Consider the following 22812-nt stretch of genomic DNA (forward strand, 5'->3'; position numbering starts at 1 on the left):
TTCAAAAATGTTGAGTAATAATGGAGATATTAATGTTTATTTAGTTAGAATAAACATTATTGGTTTTGAGCTTATATTATTAAGTTATAATATGTTTTTATATTATAACTTAAGTGAGGGTCATGATATCATAAAAGGGGGCCATATTTCAATTAATTGTGGGTCCAAGCTTATGGAAAAATTAAAAGGGGTTTTCTAAGTTCTAATGTAATAACATTTTTTATGTTATTATTATATTCTTTTATCCCACATTGAGCGTAGAGCCTCATTCTGGAGTTGAGGAGTCTTTATAAACAAACCTTGTCTTCCTTCAAGAGCATGTTATGAGAATTATTTAAAACCAGGGTTTCTACAAATTCGAGAAGAATTCAGACTGTGGAGGACGTAGTTTCTTCAGAGTTGATGCAATTTGAAGGTGTGAAATATCACCCGAATTTTGCCTGTGAGTTGGCTTCATCCAGAAGTCAATATTGTGTTTCAGTAGGAGAAAATTGGATGGATCTGTTTGCAGATTTATAACAGCAGCTACAGTACCGTGAACAGTGCCCGTGAACAGTGACGTGAACAGTGCCGTGAACAGTACCGTGAACAGTGCCCGTGAACAGTGACGTGAACAGTGCCGTGAACAGTACCGCGCTACAGTAAATTCAAAATCAGAGATTTAATATTGCAGATTTTGATAGGCGCTGCCTAGAGAGGGAGCAATCAGCAGCGTGTTTGCATTTTGGGAGTCAAAAATCAGGGAAACAAACAGTGATCAGCATAGAGCCTATTTGGGGTTCTTACAGTGGTATCAGAGCCTAGTTCCTGCCATCCTGAGGGTTTGGGAGTCATATGCAGCCACTGGAAATTGGACCACACAGGTACTATACCCGCAGGAGAGCTTTGATTGACAGAGAACAGCTACAGGAAACAGGAAATATGGAAGAGAGGTATGATGGTAGTCCACCTAGAAACAGGAGGAATAATGATGATCAGGATACCAGAGAATTCTTTCGTGCAATGGTTACAGGGCAGCAGCAGATGACACAGGCATTACAGGCACTCACTACTATGGTAGAAAGGATGAACCCACCTGTTAGACAGAATGGGGAACAGGGAGTACAGGGAGATAACAGGAGTGCTACAGGTAATCAGAGACCACAACAGACCCATTCTAGAACAGCTGATAGGCCTACACGCCCTACATTTGTTCCGGAGGAGCCAGAAGAAGATCCGACAGAGGAGGCGGCAGGAGACCCCATATTTGCAGATGCACTCATGGCTGCAAATGATGAATGGGAATTATTAGCTCCACAGGTTCGGGAGAGGATGACCTTTGAACGCTTTGTTAATCAGAGGAGAGAGCATTACAGGTCACTCAGACAGGATAGGAGGCCTAGAGGTCAAAATAGTGAGCTGAAGAGGGCTACAGGCAAGCTTACTATGCCTACATTTGATGGGAGTGGTAAGATGACAGCTCAAGCTTGGGTTCATAAGCTTGACACATTTTTGGCACTGAGGCCAATGACAGAGATTGAAGCTATCAAATATGCCACCTTGCATTTGGAGGGAGTAGCACATGATTGGTGGTACCATGGTATGGTAACACTTCAGCATAACCAGGTGACAGAGTACCAGGACTTCGTGGATAAGTTGGTTGAAAGATTTGATAAGAAGGATCCAGAGATTTACTTCCGGGACTTAGCACAGTTGAAACAGACAGGCAACTTGGAGTATTTCATTGGTGAATTTCAGCGGTTGGCAGTGATGGTGCCAAACATTTCAGAGCGTAGATTGATAGTTCTTTTCATTGAGGGCCTATCCGAACCACTGAGAGGGTGGATAAAGGCATTTGATCCTATTTCTTTACAGGAAGCGATGAAAAAGGCAAGAAGTATGGAACATGCAGTCCCAACAAACAAATTTCAGTCCAAAGGAGCATCTTCTAGTAAGGATAACAAACCATTTTATAAAAAACCAGAGAGGACTGATTTTAAAAATGATTCTAAAGATAAAACTCCAGCACCTTTTGACAGGGAAACATTAAATGATTTGAGGAAGAAAAAATTATGTTTCTACTGTAAGGGACCCTATGATGCAAACCATGATTGTCCTCTTAGGCCAAAGGGAAAAGCTAACAGAGTTATGTGGGCATACTATGAGGAATCAGAATCAGATAATTCAGATCAGCAGTCTGATATAGAGGAAATGGATGGTGGAAAAGAGGAAGACAAGGCTGAAAACTTGTTTGAAATGGAGTCCAAGGATGGGGAAGGAGATGGGCAACTTAGGGAAGCTCGTCTCACTAGTATTAAGCAAGAAGGATCATTCCGGATGAGAGGAGTACTTGCTGGACAGCGAGTTATAACTTTGGTTGATACAGGTGCCACTCATAATTTCATCGATGCTAGGATGGTGGAGAAGCGTGGCATACAAACAGAGGAGTTTGGGGGAATTAGAGTGAGGGTAGCGGATGGCTATGTTCTCAATTGTGATCGTAAGATCACTAGACTCCCATTGAAAGTTAATAATTATGACTTTAAGGCAGATTTCTATGTTGTGCCTATGGGAGATACAGATATAGTTCTTGGGATGAGTTGGTTGCACGATATTGGTGAGTTCACTCTTAACCTCAAGGAGATGGAGATGAGGTTTAAAGTGAATGGGAAGACACATATCCTTAAGGCAATTAGGGATAGTGATCTCAGGATGGTCTCTTTTCGGAGGATGGCTAGATTGATTCGACATAATCAGGTAGAATGGGCAGCAGAGTGCATGTTAATGCCATCACAGGAGGGACAGCAGAAGATTGAATATCCTCCTGATATTCAGGAGCTTAGAGTTAAACACTCTAAGGTGTTTAGTGACATTCCACCAGGTAGACCACCAGACAGGGGTATTGAGCACATCATTGAGTTAGAGGAGGGGGCTAAGCCCATCATGATTACACCTTATAGGCATCCGAAGAGGTTGAAGGATGAAATTGAGAAAACCATAAAGGAGTTACTTGCTATGGGCCACATTAGACCAAGTAAGTCTCCTTTTGCTTCTTCAGTGGTGTTAGTAAAGAAGAAGGACGGGACATTGAGGATGTGCATTGATTACAGGGTGCTTAATAGGAAGACAATTAAAAACAGGTACCCCATTCCCAGGATCGATGAGTTGATAGATGAGCTTCATGGAGCTTGCTTCTTCTCAAAGATAGATTTGAGATCAGGTTATCACCAGATCAGAGTTAGAGAGCAGGATATTGAGAAGACAGCCTTCAGATGTCATTGTGGCCATTTTGAGTTTGTAGTTATGCCATTTGGGCTAACTAACGCACCCGCTACTTTTCAGGCAACAATGAATAGGGTTTTCCATCTTCAGTTGAGGAGATTTGTACTTGTCTTCTTCGATGATATCTTGGTATATAGTAGATCTTGGGAGGAGCACTTAGTTCACCTTGACACGGTGTTGGATATATTGGGCAGAGAATCCTTGTATGCAAAGGAGTCGAAGTGTGATTTGGGCATGACAGAGTTGTTGTACTTGGGTCACATCATCAGTGCAGAGGGCGTACGCATGGATCCTGAAAAGATTCGTGCCATTGTGGAGTGGCCTTCACCGGTGAACCTTACACAGTTGAGGGGCTTTCTGGGACTATGTGGTTTCTACAGGAGGTTTGTGGATGGATATTCCAGGCATGCAGCACCCTTAACAGATTTGATGAGAAAGGGAGCTTTTTTGTGGACTCCTGAGGCACAGGAGTGTTTCGAGAAATTTAAGGAGTTGATGACTTCTTGTCCAGTGTTAGCATTACCAGATTTCAACAAACCTTTTGAGCTACACTGTGATGCTTCCGGAGAGGGCATTGGAGCGGTGCTTATGCAGGAGAAGCACCCTATTGCTTATGAGAGCAGGAAATTGAGAGGGCCAGAGCGGAGCTTCAGTATATATGATAAGGAGATGTTAGCCATTATGCATGCTTTGGCTAAATTCAGGCAATATTTGGTAGGTAGCAAATTTTGTATCAAAACCGACCATAATAGCCTAAAGCATTTTCTAGGGCAGCGAGATCTCAATGATAGGCAACAAAAGTGGGTGAGCAAGTTACAGTCCTATGACTTTGATATTACATATTTTAAGGGGACGCAGAATGTAGTTGCTGATGCCTTATCACGTAGGCCCCATTTGAGCTTATTGACAGACATATCGGAGGATTGGAGACACTTGATCCTTGCAGAGTATGCGAAGGATACTTGGGCAACTGGATTCATAGATGGGACTATTCAGGACAACAGATACACCCTTGTGAATGAGCTCATCATTTACAAAGGGCGAATATTTTTGGTCCCAGGATCAGCGGTGAGAAGGATGGTTCTGAAATCTTTTCATGATTCACCTATGGCAGGACATCCTGGTTTCTACAAGACTTACCGGCAGATTAGAGAGCGCTTCACATGGAAGGGGCTCAAAACAGAAGTACTTCAGTATGTTAGGGAGTGTCTCACTTGCCAGCAGAATAAGCAGGAACACTCCTATCCAGCCGGTTTACTGCAGCCACTTCCGATTCCTGATAGGAAGTGGGAGTGTTTGTCTATGGACTTTATCACAGGACTACCTAGAGCCCAAGGCAGGGACTGTATATATGTGGTTGTGGATCGCCTTACGAAGTTTGCACACTTCTTTCCGATCACTGCTACATACACTGCTACACAAGTGGCAGAGTTGTTCTTCAAAGAGATATTCAGATTACATGGCTTACCTCGGAGCATTGTGAGTGACAGAGATAGCAGGTTTATGAGTCACTTTTGGCAGGAGTTATTCAGGTTGTGTGCGACAGAGCTCACTCCGAGTACTAGCTACCACCCTCAGACAGATGGTCAGACGGAGATAGTGAACAAATGGGTGGAGGGATATCTCAGAAATTATATAACAGGGCAACAGAAGGCATGGGTAAAGTGGATTTATCTCTGTGAGTATTGTTACAACACCACTTATCACATGTCTATTCAGATGTCACCCTTTATGGCCCTGTATGGGTATGAGGCACCCAATTTTATGGATCTGCTTTTGAGTGACAGTAGAGTGCCCAGTGCAGGTGATTTGTTACAGGAGAGTCAAGACATTGTTAAGACTCTCAAGGATAATATAACTAAGGCACAAAATCAGCAGAAGCAATACGCAGATCAAAAGAGGACTGAGCGGACTTTTGAGGTTGGAGATATGGTGTATCTTATGTTGCAGCCATACCGTCAATCCACTCTCAAGAAGAATGGTGCCGAGAAACTTAAGCCACGATACTATGGTCCATTTAGGATTATCAGGAAAGTGGGAGAGGTGGCTTATGAGTTAGACTTACCGGCAGAGAGCAAGGTGCACAATGTTTTTCATGTGTCACGTCTCAAGAAGGCGTTGGGGCATCATATTGTGCCTTCTACAGTATTACCGCCCCTGGATGATGAGGGAAAACTTGTTTTGATTCCGGAGGCTATCATTGATTTCAGAGAAAGGAACTTGAGGAGACGTACCATCCGGGAATATTTGGTGAAGTGGAAGGATTTGCCGGTAGAGGATGCTACTTGGGAGAGCGAGGAGATTTTACAGCATCCAGAGTTGATATTGCTTGAGGACAAGCAATTTCAGGGAGGGTGGACTGTGATGTCCCCTTCTAGCTAGAGACATCACTTTAGCTTGTGATTAGCCTATCAGAGACCCTCGTAGGCTAGTAGGATTGGTTAGAGGGTCACCTTGGTGTGGAGATCTTCCAAGGACCTGAGAAGAGTACACTTCTGGGTTGCCAGAGTTTGTTTATTATGAGTTTGGCTTGGTCAGGCTATTTTTAGCAATTTTGGAGTTATAAAGGTGGACCCCTGCTATTTTTAGAAAAGGGGTATGGTCATATGCAGCTCTATCATGTTAGCTCCCGGTTCAGACGACATTCAAAAATGTTGAGTAATAATGGAGATATTAATGTTTATTTAGTTAGAATAAACATTATTGGTTTTGAGCTTATATTATTAAGTTATAATATGTTTTTATATTATAACTTAAGTGAGGGTCATGATATCATAAAAGGGGGCCATATTTCAATTAATTGTGGGTCCAAGCTTATGGAAAAATTAAAAGGGGTTTTCTAAGTTCTAATGTAATAACATTTTTTATGTTATTATTATATTCTTTTATCCCACATTGAGCGTAGAGCCTCATTCTGGAGTTGAGGAGTCTTTATAAACAAACCTTGTCTTCCTTCAAGAGCATGTTATGAGAATTATTTAAAACCAGGGTTTCTACAAATTCGAGAAGAATTCAGACTGTGGAGGACGTAGTTTCTTCAGAGTTGATGCAATTTGAAGGTGTGAAATATCACCCGAATTTTGCCTGTGAGTTGGCTTCATCCAGAAGTCAATATTGTGTTTCAGTAGGAGAAAATTGGATGGATCTGTTTGCAGATTTATAACAGCAGCTACAGTACCGTGAACAGTGCCCGTGAACAGTGACGTGAACAGTGCCGTGAACAGTACCGTGAACAGTGCCCGTGAACAGTGACGTGAACAGTGCCGTGAACAGTACCGCGCTACAGTAAATTCAAAATCAGAGATTTAATATTGCAGATTTTGATAGGCGCTGCCTAGAGAGGGAGCAATCAGCAGCGTGTTTGCATTTTGGGAGTCAAAAATCAGGGAAACAAACAGTGATCAGCATAGAGCCTATTTGGGGTTCTTACAACAAGTGGCAATCATCAAGCAATTATGTGCACAAAATCAGCAAGATAAGCACAAATTAAATAGCAAGAAAGAAAAAGTCCGCTTACATGAAGATTAAGTGCCAAAAATGAAGGAGAAAGATGCTCCAATGTTGAAAAAATCTCCAAAAATGTTAAGACTTTTTCCAACTTTGCAAATTCGAATGCGAAAGGCAGTAAACAAGGAATTCTTGTTAAAAGATGTCAAAACATGCCATAAGAATGCTCCAAGATCCAACGTTTTTGGCATGCATGTCCTTGGGACGTTTTTGGTGAAAAATGTTTTTCACCAAGATGCATGAACAAATCGATTTGATGTTTAATCATCAAATCATGCACCAACATGCAATGTAAGCACCAAATAAAGCCAAATCGATTTGTATTGGAGCAAAAATATTGATCAAAAATGGAGTTATTTGCTTATTTCTTGAAAAATGTGCCCTAGTTTTGAGCTTCTAATAATGTTATTGAGCATGTTAGATCCATTTTTTATGTATGAAAACTCACGCCAAGCAAAAACGCCTCCAATGGAAAAGATTTCATGTAAATCCATCAAGAAAATCTCCTTTAATGATCAAAATCGGGTTCTTGGAAGGCAAAGACATGTATTTCTTCAAAATCAGACTTTTTGAAGGGCAATACACATATTAAAACATGTTTTTAGTTTAAATCAAACTTTTTAAGGTCAATGACATGTTTTAAAATCCTTCAACAAGGCAAGTCAGACCTTTTTGGGTCAATGACATGTTTTAAAATGTGCAAGTGATCAAAATTGCACCTTTTGGAGAGCAATGCACATTTTAAGTTACTTCTCACATTTTGGATGCAAAGACATAAAAACTTACCTTTTGATGCAATGACATCAAAAAGGTCCACTTTTAATAGCCTTTTGATGTAATGACACATCAAAAAGGTCCACTTATGATACCAAGTTGAACTTTATATGCAGTGAGATGTAAAATGTCCACTTTTGATAACTTAAAGTCATTTAATCCACTTAATTTCATAAAAATGTTACTAAATGAGTCATAAAAAATATTTATATATCATATTTAAAAATACAACATATAAACATCATTTAAAAAGTAACATTTAAATGAGTGTTTGATTTAAAAATAAAAAATTAAACTGGAACTATATAGTTATATAGTCACTTTAAGTGAAAAATCAAAAAGTAACTCAACTTAAAATTATAACATAAAGTGCACTGTAGTCACTTTAAGTGAAAAATTTGAAGTTAAAGTAACTTAAAAGCATAACAAAAAATGATTTTAAGTTATATTTATCAAAAAGGGAAAGTCAAAATAAAAGTATAACATCATATTTTTAATTCGTGTTGCTGCACCAAAAAGGTCCACTTTTGAGGCACTAAAACGAGCATATCTCTTGACTAACAACTCCAATTGAGCTCTAGGTTAGATCGAATCAAAGGGAAAAGCGAAAGGCATGACATGAGCAAAATCAAAGGACTAAAAACCAACAAAAACAAACTCAAAAGGAAAGAAAAGGACGATGAAGGTTTCAAAATCCAAGCAAAAGCTCGACAGAAAACAAAACAAAAAAGACTTGACGAAAGCCTTCAGTAAAATGATTTGATTTACGAATTAAAATTGATCGATTGATCAACATTAAGCAATTGAATATCAAATTCAAACTTAGAGATATGCAAAACTAACTTGAATAAGTTTCGTGCTCTTACCAACATTTTGTGGTGACAAAATGCATAACATCGTCAAACTCCAAAGGCAAGCAAAAAGACGACAAAGGAAAGAAAAGAATGGAACCCGACGAAGAAGGAATCCTAAAACTACAAGGAGGGTCTGACGATGAAGACTTGGACTCAGTGAATGGCCCACTCCATTGGCAAACAAAGGACTACAAACTCTTTCTAAGTTGTCACATATTAGGGGTTGAAGAAGTAAGGGAGAGGAAAAGAACGAATTTCCAATGGAATACAGAGAAATCAAAGAAGGGAAGGCACCGATAGATGAAACACCTGCACATACATTCAACGGCGAAAAACCTATTCAATATAAAGAACCCACGGTGAAGACGGTGAACTTGGGAGACGAGGCCAACCATAAAAACATTTTTTGGGAGATGATTGGAATCCCATACTAAAAGCAACAACATTTAAGATATTCATGGAGTATAAGGATGTTTTTGCGTGGACATACAAAGACCTGAATTGTGTATCCACCACATCCCACTAATACAAGGAGCAATACCTGTATGGAAGCGACCATACCGCATGAACAAAAACTATGCCACATGGGTCACAAACGAGATTAACCGAATGCTTGATGCAAGCATTATCTTTCGGATAAAAACAAGTGAGTGGGTATCCCCAATCATGATATCACTAAAAAAGGACACCACTCAAATAAGAATATGCTTAGATTTTCACTGTCTAAACACAGTAACAATTAAGGATCCGTTTCCAATACCATTTACTGACAGTATTTTGGAGAAAGTTGCGGGGCATACAATATACTCATTCATGAATGGATTTTCCGATTACAACTAGATATCCATCGCGGAGGAAGATAAGCTCAAAACAACCTTCCTAGTGGAAGATGGAGTGTACGCTTACAAAAAGATGTCCTTCGGTCTATGCAACGCCCTGGCAACGTTTCAAATAATCATCCTACACATCTTCGACAAGATGTCTGTGGGAAACTTCAAAGCGTTCTTGGACGATTGGTCAGTTTTCAATGCGGAGGACAAGCATCTAACCACACTCAGGGAATGTATGGAAAGATGCAGACGAGCATGAGTTATACTAAACCCTAAGAAGTGCAGATTTATGGTACCTCAAGGAAAACTATTGGGACACATCGTGGGCAAGGCAAGATTAAAGACAGATCCAAATATGGTTCGAGTGATTCTGGAATTGCTACCTTCGATAGATGTGACCGAAGTAAAACCATCCCCCCAGAAACAATGACAATAAAAGACACAAGAAGAGAAAGAACACTCAACCTCCTCACCACATGACAACTTCAACAATAAGAGGAAATCATCCAAGGGGGAGTTGCTTACTTGTGCATGTTGCAAGAAGAATGGACATGAAGAATGGCATTGCTACAAGAAGTAAATAGATGAACTCAAGCATCTTCTAAAGAAGAATCAAATAAGTCTATCTTCAAGAATGACTACTTCAACCTCTTTTTCACATTCAGATTCTTATCAAGGAAAGGAAAAAAAAAATGATAAGGGCAAAGGGAAAGCTTTAATTGCTATTTCAAGTCATGATTTAGGGAGATGACTTCTAGATGAAAGGGCTTTGCATCATATGGCATCTTTATAGTCCAAGTTTTCGTCATTTAATCCTTGTCATATACCACTAACTTTGATGGGCAGTCACACTTACATGAATGTGATTGGGAAAGTAACCATTGAGAAGGGGGAAGGAACCTTCAAGGATGTGTTGCATGTACCTTACCTAACCCATAATCTATTTTCCATATATCAACTCATTAATGGGGCAACAAGGACTGTGGAATTCACTCCTAATTCAGTTACTATCAGACTTAAAGTAGAGATATCATTGTTATTGGGGTGGTTGATCATACATCTCAATTATGCTACTTTGCATACTTTACTCCTGATTATGATGGCATGGTTCTTCGGCAGATTTTGAGCACATTTCCAATGTTGATTCAAACTTTGAGAACTTTCGCAAATTGAACTAGGGCATTCTAACATGTGATCAAGTTCTTGAGCCATCCATTCATTTGCCTCCTATTGGTATTGCATCTATTGTTGTTCCTAATGATGCTTGCATTTATACAGCCATGGGTTCAGGTGATTCAGAGCATCAGGATATTCACTATCTTCCATACTCAATTCCATGGAATGTCTACTTGATAGACATTGCAGGTTTGTTTGTGGAGTCCTACATTGCAATTTGGGAGACACTATTGATGACATTCATCTTCTCTTTGTTGAAGATGATCCTTCTCTAGTTGTTGTGAGCAAACATGCTGACCCTTCATCTTCATTCTCTACTTGATCATTCTTTCAAGGTTGGCATAATTGTGGACACTTTTGTACAACAATGGGAGGTCACTATATCTTCAGCGGAGACACTTGAGTCGTTGACACATGTTCTACATTCATCCTCAATTGATCCTAGCTTGTCTTTTGCAGCAAGTGGCCTAATACACATGATTTGGAGGAGGCACCTTCAGTATTGACATGATGACACTTGAGCAGGGTTCAGAGATTCCATACATTTTGAGGTTTCTTCCTACATATTGGAGAGGCTCCATACATGCACCTTTGATTTTGTTTCTTCTTAAGGGGAGGAATGTTGTTCTACACTCATGGAGTAGTTTCTACATCGAGTTAGGAGCTTTTACCACAGGTGTACATTCTACATTGGGAGGGGAGGCTACTTGGTCTCTCTTACACTTCTCTACTATATGAGGATTTCTTATTGTGTATGCATGATGTATGTCATAACAATGGGGTCTTGATAACTCCATCCATACATGCATCTTATTTGTTTTTTCATCTCTTTTTGGAGAAGGGTTTTGCTCGTGAGGTTTTCCCTCTTTCTCTGTTTTATGAAAGATTGCATTGCTTATTGCTTATTACATATTGTACATGGGTACCTAAAAGAGCCTAATAGTTGGGACCCATCATGCATTGTCATCTAGCATTGTGAGCTTTAGTGTGTTCCTCTAAGTTGCACTTAAGGGGGGTTGTTAGTATAATTAAATATTACTAATTACACTTTACATAAGCTTACTTAGGATAATAAATTTGCATATTAGTTGTCATGTAGACACATAAGAGTTTGTGTTTCATTCTAGCACATGGTGTAGGAGAAATCCACTTGAGGGGGAGTAAGTTGTGTGAGTTTCACCATAAGTGCTCTAATCACATTACCATCCTCTCATTGTTTCACTTGTTGCACATACTTCGTTGTACAATGGAGGATGAACGACCACTTGTGGACATGTGGTTCCACCTTGTGTGGTTGATAGGTTATCTCTTGCATCACTCCTAGTTATTATATATTGCCAATATATTCAGGCGCATCTACTTTGTATTCATTGATTTTATATTAATTATTATTTGATTAAATATTGAATCTTTGATCATATTATTTTGTCTCTCTTATTTGCGCTATCAAATGAGCTTCTAGATCTTGGCATTTTTTTTTTTTGCCTTAAACAAACTCTTACAAATGGCAAGTGTGAGGTGTAATGGTATGAAAGGGTTAATAATGATCATAATATTAACAATTAATAATAAATACAGATTTATTAAATTGAAATAATTTTTTGTTTTCCTCCCACAATTGTCTATGGTTCCATAAAAAAATAATATAAAGCAAACGTATTTTGTTTTCTTTTTCATAACGATTTTTCAAGTGTGCTTGACAGAATAAATTAGTCCCAAAAGTAAAATAAAATAGCTTTTTATTTTTTCCCAACTACTTTATTACGTATTTATTTTTATGGATGTGAAAAAAGATTTGTAGTTTTTTTAAAGACTCCCAATAAAGTAAAATTTAAAATACTACGGATAAGGGTCTAGCTCGATTGACAAGAGCTTTTAATCTCTCCCCAACTCACGTCGTACAAAAGGACATGTTGCACCAGTATCACCAGTCACATTAAAAACTTTACCATATGTACTACATTTTATAGGTGGTAGTGCTATCCATGATTCCTGTAGTCTTAAAAAAATTAAAATATTAGGGATGGGAGTCTAGCTCGATTAGCAAGAGCTTTTAATCTCTCCCCCACTTACATCGGACTGAAGGACATGTCGCACCAGTATCACCAGTCACATTAAAAACTTTACCATATGTACTACATTTTATAGGGGGCGGTGCTATCCCTGATTCTGCAATCTAAAAAAACTATTATTAATTATAATTAAATACTTGATATTAATATTTATTTATTTTTTAATTATACATTAGAACATTATAAATCAAAATAATTATTACCGAACAAATTCTATTGTAAAATATAATATTTTTGAATAATTTTGAAATGGATAATAGCTCTAAGTAAATAAGAATAGTTCTTCACAAAACAATAAAACTAACAATATACATAAAATAAAATAACAATTAAATAATTCTAGGTAGAACTTAATCTAGAATCTTACATACATCTACAAAAAGATTGTTTTATTTAATTACAAAACATACTTGGATAATTTTAAAATGGTTTGTTCTGCTCTTATGCCTTCCTTTTGTGCTCAATCAATCTTACAATGACTACAATGTGAATGAATCTATAAAGGTCTTTTTTCTTTTGAAAATTGTGCTCATTTTAAGTTTTGGGTTACTCTCATAAATCTTGACTTGTTTGTTTAAAGGACTAGCTTTGTACCTTTTATCTCCTCCATATAGTAAGCTTGGTCAAATACTTCATCCAAGTCCTTGCAATTGGTAGTAACCACCCTTTTTTGATGTTAGAAATATTGTCAACACATAATTATCATTAAAGTTAGTGTCATCCCTACTATCAAAAAGAAAAAGCCCATAAACCAATGCACAACCAGTCATTGCAAGCACGAGAATAAAAATACATAAGCATTTACGATATAACCAATATCGTAAGCATTTCACTACAAATATATGAAGAACCATATCAAAACTCTACCCAAGCTACAGGTGGCAGCATAGCCATAAGCAACAAAAGAAAAGCGTGTCTAGCCCTTCCAACTGACCAGACAATAACAAGAATAAACCCAACACAAAGAACAAACCACTTCTATTTTTTTGTCATTCTCATCTCACCTTTCCTACACTTAGTGAAGTCTTCCAATGTTCAAAAGCTCATGTAAAGACCTCCATACCAAAGACATTTACAGACTCCACCAAAAGCACTTCAGCACCAACCACTTTCTCTATGCCATATTATCTAGATCCTTTCAATACATCAACCTGCCTAAGAGAGCTTACAATCTTATCAACTTCAAAAACAAGCATTGTGTACTCACTAATCACTTCCAAGGTACCCCCTTGATGATGATCCACTATGGTATTTTTTACGAGTATACTAAAGTCTTTGCAAAAAGACTCCAAAGCACCTATACACTCCATCACTACCAAAACCATGGAGTTCAATATACTAAGGTCAATATTAACAAACCCAACAAGCAATTTCTTATTCCTCCCCTTACCCTAGGGCAACAACATAAATTCCTCCATACTATCCTCTACCTCGATATCAAAAGGAAGAAGTATATTGACAAGGCTATTTCATACCTCTACATCTTTAACCACTCTCATGAATTTTAGCAAAAGGTCTTCCTTAATTATTTTCCACATTCTTACAAAACCATTGCTGCACAAGCCATCAACCCTTAACATTGCTTTTACCACCTTCATAGACCCTTGGAGCTGCAATTTAAAAAAAGGAAAAAGAAATTGAGGCAATAGTCTAAAGGCTCTAAATATTCTATATTGTCTTTTGTCCCTATCATGTGCAAAGCTCTCCATTCTCTTATTCCTCACACAAGAATAATAAGTAATAGCCCCAAAGCAAAGAACAAGGATCATATGCCAAATGCCAACAGCACAGCTCGCCACTGCCATCAACAAAATCATACAGCCACTATTTGTCCTGCCATAGGGAAAGGAATCATGAACAAGAGATGCAATGTGAAAATTATACTCGCAGCCACATTTTGCTCTCTATATGCATGAACAAAGTTGATAATGTAAATTTATCTATTAAAGAAAGGCTTTCCTCTAAGTAGGATTTGAGCTTCCAATTGGGGCAATATTCTTGCTGACAGCTTCAATTACAATTTTAGAGTCACCCTCCACCTCTATCTATCAAAGAAAGGACTTCCCTCCACCTCACAACATTTTGCTCTCTATATGCATGAACAAAGTTGACAATGTGATTTTATCTATTAAAAAAAGGACTTCCTCTGAGTAGGATTTGAGCTTCCAATTGAGGCAAAATTTATTGTTGACAGCCCCAATCATAATTTTAGAGTTACCCTCCACCTCTATCTTACAACAACCTGCTACATATACTGCTTTCAGCCTACCATAAGAGCCTCCCATTCAGTGCCACAATTTATCTTTTCCCCAAACCTCAAGCCTGCATTTTCAAATTGCCTAACATATCTCAAAGGATGAAACAAGCACGTGCTTCCCCTAAATTTCTCTTCAGGCACCTTCAAAACATTTATTTGTGCTGTCAAGGTTACCTTACAATTTCTAGATTTTAAACCTACCAAACAAGCTTGTTCCACCTCTATCTCATTATTCTTATCTTCCCTATTATCTGATATCCCTTTAACAGGAAATTTGCCCACTTTGTTTCCTTTATCACATCCATTTTGCTGAACATTTTTTATACATGAATGTATTAAAAATAAAACTGCTATGAATTAATTCTTTCAATTCATCCCAGCTATGTACTATGGGCTTGCTTCTTTTAACACAATTTACACTATGGTAGACCCGCTGTGCAAAAGCATACTCTTCCATTTTGAGGCATGCAAAGGAAATACTCTGTGCCTCATCTACTGTATGAAGTTACTATGAAAACTAAAATACACTTCTGATTGCTTAATCCATGTATCTAACTTTTCAGCATTTATTTAACCATCAAAAGTCCTTATTTCTGCTTTAAATGCACTTGAACTCTTTTAAATGTTAATTTCACATTGTACTTTCAAAATATCTTCTGCATTTCTACTTTTTTCATTTTCCTACCAAATTCAAAAAAAAATTGGCAAGGATTTTACTAATTCCTCAAAAGATGACTGTTTACTATTCTTATGTCATTTTTAATCATTACTTTGACATATGCTATTGTTGTTAGCCCAACCACTGTTGGTTTTTTGTTAATCCCTTCATGCGACTCACCACTACAGCATTTTCAACTCCTCCATTTCCTTCGTGACACAGTTTCTTCCTTTTCCATATCCAAAAAATCCAACTCTTGCATATTGCTCTTCAAATATTGTTCTCCAACCATGGACAGTTACAGATTACATTCCATCCTTTAACAGTCAAATACAGTTCCAGACCGTCAAAGGAATCACATTCCTCTTCTCTCCGTTTGATCTGTGATGACTCAGACCACATATGCCCTCTCCCGTCTCTTCTGTTCGTTCTGTTCCAATGCACTCCTACTAAGGGAATCGTATCCATCCAGCCCTTTAAAAAGCAATATTCCAAACTTATGAAGTGTTTGGGACTTTTCCAGAAAACAATCACTTGTCAGTTCTAAACTATCCACAACCATCACATAAAACTGCCTTTCTTCTTTCTTGAAAGCCGACAGGGAGTTGGTTTATTCGCGATAGGAAGAAAACAAAAAACAAAATAACTCAAACAAGGAAATCAAAAACCCAAGAGCTTGACACCAAAAATTTAATGAGCTCCTGTCATGAGGTCATTAACCAAAGAAAAACTGCCTCTGTGTTTTTCTTCTGCCCTTTTCCACACGCTGTTTACTATGCTCTGCCAACCTCTCCGTACCCCTTCAGCTGCACAAAATTTAGTAGAACCAATATCAAAGAATTACATGTCTTTTGAGCTCCTTCATGTTTCCATTTATCCCTCTACTCCAAAATCTTTCACAGTCTGATATAAATCTGCATCCATCCTTTCACACTATTCTTCGGCTTCCTCTATGACCAAACTATTTGTCAACAAATCATTCCCCACAAAACCCCCAATGTCGTCAAAAGAATATGCTGCTACATACTCTGTTTCATAATTCTCACTGTTTAACTTGTCAAATGCAAACAAAACATTTCTTAGAAATTTTACTTCTTCTTTACCCGCTGCAATAACATCTTTATCATAAGCTGCCATCCATTCTTGCACTATCCTATTCGTCTTGATATCCTCAAGCTTGTTCATCCATTCTTGCTCTATTTCTGTAAATTTTGTCAACAAATCCACATCATCTTTTACGTTGCTGCACTCTTTCCACTTCCATCCCTGTAACTTCTTTATCATACATTTGTTTGTCTTTTCCCTCTTAATCATTGCTGCTCCAACATTGTCCATCTCTCCACCATCTACCAAAAAAATCCTACTTATTAACATCATCTTATCAGTGCCACCAAGAATGCCCTCTTTTGGCTCTTGCGAGGGAAACAAGTTATGTTTGATATCATCTTTCTCCAAAGTGTAAGTATTATTTCATCCATCATGTATGACCTTTCGGTCAAACTGACAAGGTCTATCATGCAACACATGACATACATCAATGGGCATGATATCAGACAAAACACTATCCTTATAGCTTCCTATTTAAAATTCAACCAAAGCTTGCTCATCTACAAACTGCTGATGATTCTTTTGTTACCAAGAAACTTTGTAAGGTGTAGGATACTTAATCTTCTCCAGAGCTAGTTTATCCACCATTTCAACAGACACTAAATTATAGTATTGTTAGAGTTTTAGGTGACTCTACAACACCCCCAGGATCAAATGAAAGACCAAGATAACTTCCACAAGAGAATGGCAAGACAATCGCATTAAGATGCAAGAATAATATTATTGATAGCAGACATTATTAAAATGTACATAATAGGTCTACTTACTTATATAGGCAAGGCAATAAGAGACAATGATGACGAGAAGATAAGTTATAGCCTATGCAAGGTGGAGTCACATATCCACAAAAGGTGGATCATCCTCCATTATGCAATGAAGTATGTGTTACATCCCAATTTTTGACCCAATTTAAAATATTCATATAGCCATTGGGGTTCACATGAAGTTAGTTGACAATTCAAATTTGTTATAATCCTGTGAAATGGTAAGATGGTTAGTTGTTATAATTTCATATGAAGATAACATGCTAGTTGATCATTAATCATGAATTCATGGAATTGAAAAGGCGGTTCGCCGTTATGATCATTTATGATTAATAACTTGTTATGGTAATATGATTTAAATACGGAGAATTTCCTTGTAGGGAGCACATCATTGTCAGAAAAGGAATTGGGCACAGGAGCATCACCATCACTGGGCAAATGGGTATGAATCTTGAATCACCATGGGTGAGGACCTAACAACTACATGACAGGATACACACATTAGACACGCATGAGCTATTGGATAATCTTTAAAACACTAAACATTTTATCTTAATCAAAGTGCATACCTTTAATGGCTTATGGTCAACATTTCTATCACTTTATTATAATGCATATTTATGTACGTGCACATAAATATAAAAATAAAGGTGACACCATGGTATTATTTTATAGAAGATTTTATCTATTTAATACGTACATTTAATTACGTGTACAAGAAGATAAAATAATCTTCCAAATGAAACATGTATTTAGATATACATATTTAAAAGGTACGATCTTGGATAAACATTTAACATGATGCCATCTTAATAAATATATTTACGTGCAAGTAAAATAAATATGCTTCTAAATTATCCTTTTGATTTGTAACCTTCAAGTTTTTTTCCATTTTTTTTTTTTTTAGAGGACAAAATGTACACTTGGCAAATGATATCGATGATTCAAGAAGACAAATCTTTTAAATTTTTATAAGTTACGGCTTCTTAAAAGCTTTTGATATATCGAATGCCTCTTTATTTATGGAAGCCAAGAGAAGTCGGAGACATGATTATCATTTTTCCTTTCACATGATTTACCTCTGCTCCCTTTTCTACGTTATTTCCATGATCAACCTTTGTTGAAAGTCGAAATTCATATCTGCTCTGAGAATTGCATTTGGATTACTCACATTAAGGAACCAGTTGTTTAGCGTCAAGCCAAAGCTTACATTCCTTTAATTCAGACCAGGTTATGTGGTCCGCCTTTCAATTAGATTGTTATTTGTTTTTCCTTCTTAAATCTGCTTTTGAAATTATAGCAAGTGGGAATGTGACCATGAAATTCTGTAATGTATCTTGGTATTGCAATATCAAATCAACACTCAATGAGTCTACCCTTTCCGTGCTAAGTCAAGTCCGATTGCACATGATAAGTTCTTACATCTCTGTTTACTGAAGAATTTCCAGAATCAAACTATTTTATTTTCTTTCCTTACAAGTCATTAAGATCACTTTCGAGTCATAGAAATGATATACTCGAATATGTGATATTCTTACACCAGCTAAGATTCGGCAGAAAGAATTTGATTACTCTAACACCTAGGACTCACCCAATTGTATGGCCAAGGAAGAGGGTGAAGAGGTGAGAATGAAAAATCTGCAATAACATAAAATAGTATCAGATGTGACATAACAATTATTTATTATTTTAAAAGGAATCATTTAATAGCTCATGCATGTCCAATTCATTCTCTGTTGTCAAGTCGAGTGGTGTGATTAAGTACCAGGATGCTCAGTGGCTGACAAAGTGTTTCATGTCTATTCCGGGTAGGGAGGGTCTTTCTAGTTAGAGAAAGTGGGGGGATAAGTTTAGGTCCGTGGTTGGTAGGTTAAGCCCTTGACAATGTTTTCCCTCTCCTCAAGATGTTAGGACGTGCATCAGACAAAGATAAGCATTCAAACATTTATTGGTAATAGGTATTTTACTTTTATGATGTTTATTCAAATAGAAGATAAGATGGATTGAGTTATATCATCGTTTCAATTATTTTTTTAAATGAAAGCAACTCTTATGGTCAATATAATTGGCAACCAGTTAGATCGGTTGATCTTCCAATTGGACATAAAATATATATCTATATGCAAGAGATAGGTTTATTTGATGGATTGTTATTTCAGTGTTCATTTATTTGAATAATGAATATGAGTGTATTTTCCTAATCGAATGTATTGCCCTAATTGATACAGTGGTATGTGATGCCCTAAATAATCCAATGGTAATAGATACCCTAATTGATATAGTGGTATGCGATGCCCTAAATGATCCAATGATAATTGATGCCCTAATTGATACAGTGGTATTTGATGATAATCGTCATTTGATCCTAAGTGGTATTTGTGGACTAACCTAGGTTTTGCAGAAGCATTCCTAGATTGATTTTGGTTTCGAATTCCATGGTATGTAGATTTCAATTTTAATAGTAATTTCATTGATGGTGTTTTCAATTTTGAGTTATGAAAATTTCATTTAACTGAGTGTAACCATTAATCTCATTCACATGAATGTAACTGCTATAACTGTCTTCCTATGAAAGTGAAGTAATAACTGTATTGTCTTTGATATGTTAGTTGTTAGTTAAGACTCGGGAAAACTGGTTGTTACAGTATTTGTCATGATAAGGATGATAATGTGATACACTAAAGGTGGATCTCACACATAAAGTGGAATTAGATAATTATCACCACGTAATGTGGAATTCTCCTTGTTGTATATGCTTAATTGAGGTGCAAACACCTAGGCATCTCAATGACAAATTACTATGCAATGCATTATCCTAAGTAAGCTTAAGTAAAGTGTAATTAGTGAATATTTGATTACATGAACATTCCCCCTTAAGTAATTTAGGACAATGCACTTAACTCGCAATGCTAGATGGGTCTTAGCTATAAGGCTATGTTAGGTACCCATGTACAATACATGAATGAAATCTCTCATAAAGTGGAGAGAGAGGGCAAACATCGTGCAAAAAACCCTCCTTCAAAAAAAGAGATGAAAACACACAAGATGCATGGATAGGGAGTACTAAAGACCTCCCAGGAACTACATAAAAGCAATGATCCCCACCATAGGAAGAATAGTTGGAGACGTGATATTCTGTCCCTAATGAAGTGTACCAGCAAACAAAAGAAAATTCAATGCCTACAAGAAACATGTCTCCCTTTACGAAGAAACTATTAAGATAATATCTTATACTTTCTATAATAGTCAACTACTTGTCTGTAGTCCGTCTTTCAGTCTAGATAGGAATGTTTCCTATCCCGTCTCTTTTTTCTTCAGTCCAGATAGGAATGTTTCTTATCCCATCTCTAGTTTTGTTTCTAATTCCGTCTTCAGTCTACATTGTTTCTTTTAGAAACAACGTCCTTGTAATTCTTTATAAGGAACACATTTGTTCCTTTGTTAATCAATGAATCATCCGAAAATCCGTTAATCTGCCAACTCTTCTTGAATCTTGTAACATGGTATCAGAGCCAATTTTCGAAATTATTTTGTGATCCTTGCTTTCTAAAAACCTTGAGCTTTCAACTAAGGTTTTTTTCTGAGGTTTTTTGTCTGAGGTTTTTGTGTCTGAGATTTCGACCAGTCTACCCTAAAAATCGTTACTTCCAAACACGTTTTTCTGCAACTCCTGTCATCTGCAAAACGTGTGGAAATCGTGGACGATTATCTGCAACAACCTGCAATCTCGACCATTTGTGGAGTTAAAACTCCAATCTTCAGTGCGGCCTCTACCTCTAATAGAACTCTGTAACAAAAAACGACCATTTTTATCAAGAAATCTGAAGTTTTTTCAAGCTTTTTTCAGCCAGGGCCGTTTTTTTCAAAACCCTAATTTTTGGGGTCGAAAAAATATTTTGTTTGCAAATTCTTGATGGGTTTTTCGAGAGCTCAACTGGGTTGTCGTCTGTTTTTTCTGGGTGCCTCGATTTTTGTGCCTCGATTTTCGAGCCAGCAGATCCAAAAAACGACAATAGATTCCTTCTAGGTTTTTTGAGCTCTCTTCTGGGTCATTCTCTGATTCTTTTGGGTCTTTCGTACTTTTGCCTCGAAGAACGTGCTTTCACAGATTTTCACAATTTTTCATTGAAAAATGTGCCATGGCATCTTTGACAAATATTCTGCTCGAACATAATTCCAAATTCAATGCTCGCAATTATGGAACCTGGAAGCAGCACATCATCACAATCTTTGAATATCGAAACACCGATCAACTTGTTCTGGGTGTTAGGCAGCGTCCGACTTCTCCGGGTCCTGATCAAGGTGAAGCTGCATTTTTCGCCTTCTGAATTTGTTTCTGTTTTTTTGGTTTGTTGATTTTCTCCTCAAAAATCATTTCAAGTTGTCTGTAATATGCAAGGTTGTGTGAGATTCTGGGTTTGTTGATTTTCTCCTCAAAAATCATTTCAAGTTGTCTGTAATACGCAAGGTTGTGTGAGATTCTGGGTTTGTTGATTTTCTCCTCAAAAATCATTTCAAGTTGTCTATAATACGCAAGGTTGTGTGAGATTCTGGGTTTGTTGATTTTCTCCTCAAAAATCATTTCAAGTTCTCTGTAATACGCAAGGTTGTGTGAGATTCTGGGTTTGTTGATTTTCTCCTCAAAAATCATTTCAAGTTGTCTGTAATACGCAAGGTTGTGTGAGATTTTGGGTTTGTTGATTTTCTCCTCAAAAATCATTTCAAGTTGTCTTTAATACGCAAGGTTGTGTGAGATTTTGGGTTTTACCGTTTTTTCCACAAAAACGAAGTTTTGTAATTGCACCTTATTTTGAGTCATAGCACTCTTCTGGCAAAGCTTCTTGGTTTCAGCATTCTGTAGATCCAGGGAGGGTCTAAGTTATCACAGAATGTTCCAACATCCGTACGTTGACCATTAAGGGAGGGTATTAAGATAATATCTTATACTTTCTATAATAGTCAACTACTTGTCTGTAGTCCGTCTTTCAGCCTAGATAGGAATGTTTCCTATCCCGTCTCTTTTTTCTTCAGTCCAGATAGGAATGTTTCCTATCCTGTCTCTAGTTTTGTTTCTAATTCCGTCTTCAGTCTACGTTGTTTCTTTTAGAAACAACGTCCTTGTAATTCTTTATAAGGAACACATTTGTTCCTCTGTTAATCAATGAATCATTCGGAAATCCGTTAATCTGCCAACTCTTCTTGAATCTTGTAACAGAAACAAATATATCAAATAATGAAGAAGCCAATCTATGTGCAAATGGAATGAGGAAGGAAGTCTCCAATTATGCATCTTTGAAGACTGAATAGGTATATCCAAGGTCGAGGAATCTATCACATCATCAAATTAAACCATAACATGTGACAAACCAAGGGAGTATATAATCAAGAATGCCAATCTCCAAAGAAGGTGAAGAAGTATCTCTAAATCGAACTATGATGAAATTGTCATCAAAGAGAAGAGAAATCCTCTTAAGTATATCTCCTGAATCTGCAATGTGAGACTCCACAAATAATGCCAAAATGTCATCCAAGTAGTCATCCCATACTACAAG

The 22812-nt window shown here is 37.3% G+C and overlaps 1 protein-coding gene across 2 annotated transcripts in view; it reads right to left on the reverse strand.

Annotated features, from left to right (window-relative positions):
* Positions 1 to 22812, reverse strand: part of LOC149576821 (uncharacterized) — a 50941-nt gene that overhangs the window by 22123 nt on the left and 6006 nt on the right. The window contains exon 3 of one of the 2 annotated variants that reach the window (XM_089820284.1): positions 13069 to 13139. The exons of the other annotated variant lie outside the window; for it this stretch is intronic. Within the exon in view, the coding sequence (XP_089676410.1) occupies positions 13072 to 13139 (68 nt within the window). The 3' untranslated portion in view covers positions 13069 to 13071. The remainder of the gene's footprint in view (positions 1 to 13068; positions 13140 to 22812) is intronic. 2 annotated transcript variants of the gene reach the window in all.

This window comes from Cupressus sempervirens, chromosome 1 (assembly GCF_028749045.1).
Source record: "Cupressus sempervirens isolate cs-2001-9-10 chromosome 1, ASM2874904v1, whole genome shotgun sequence".
In the NCBI taxonomy this organism is placed as follows: Eukaryota; Viridiplantae; Streptophyta; class Pinopsida; order Cupressales; family Cupressaceae; genus Cupressus; species Cupressus sempervirens.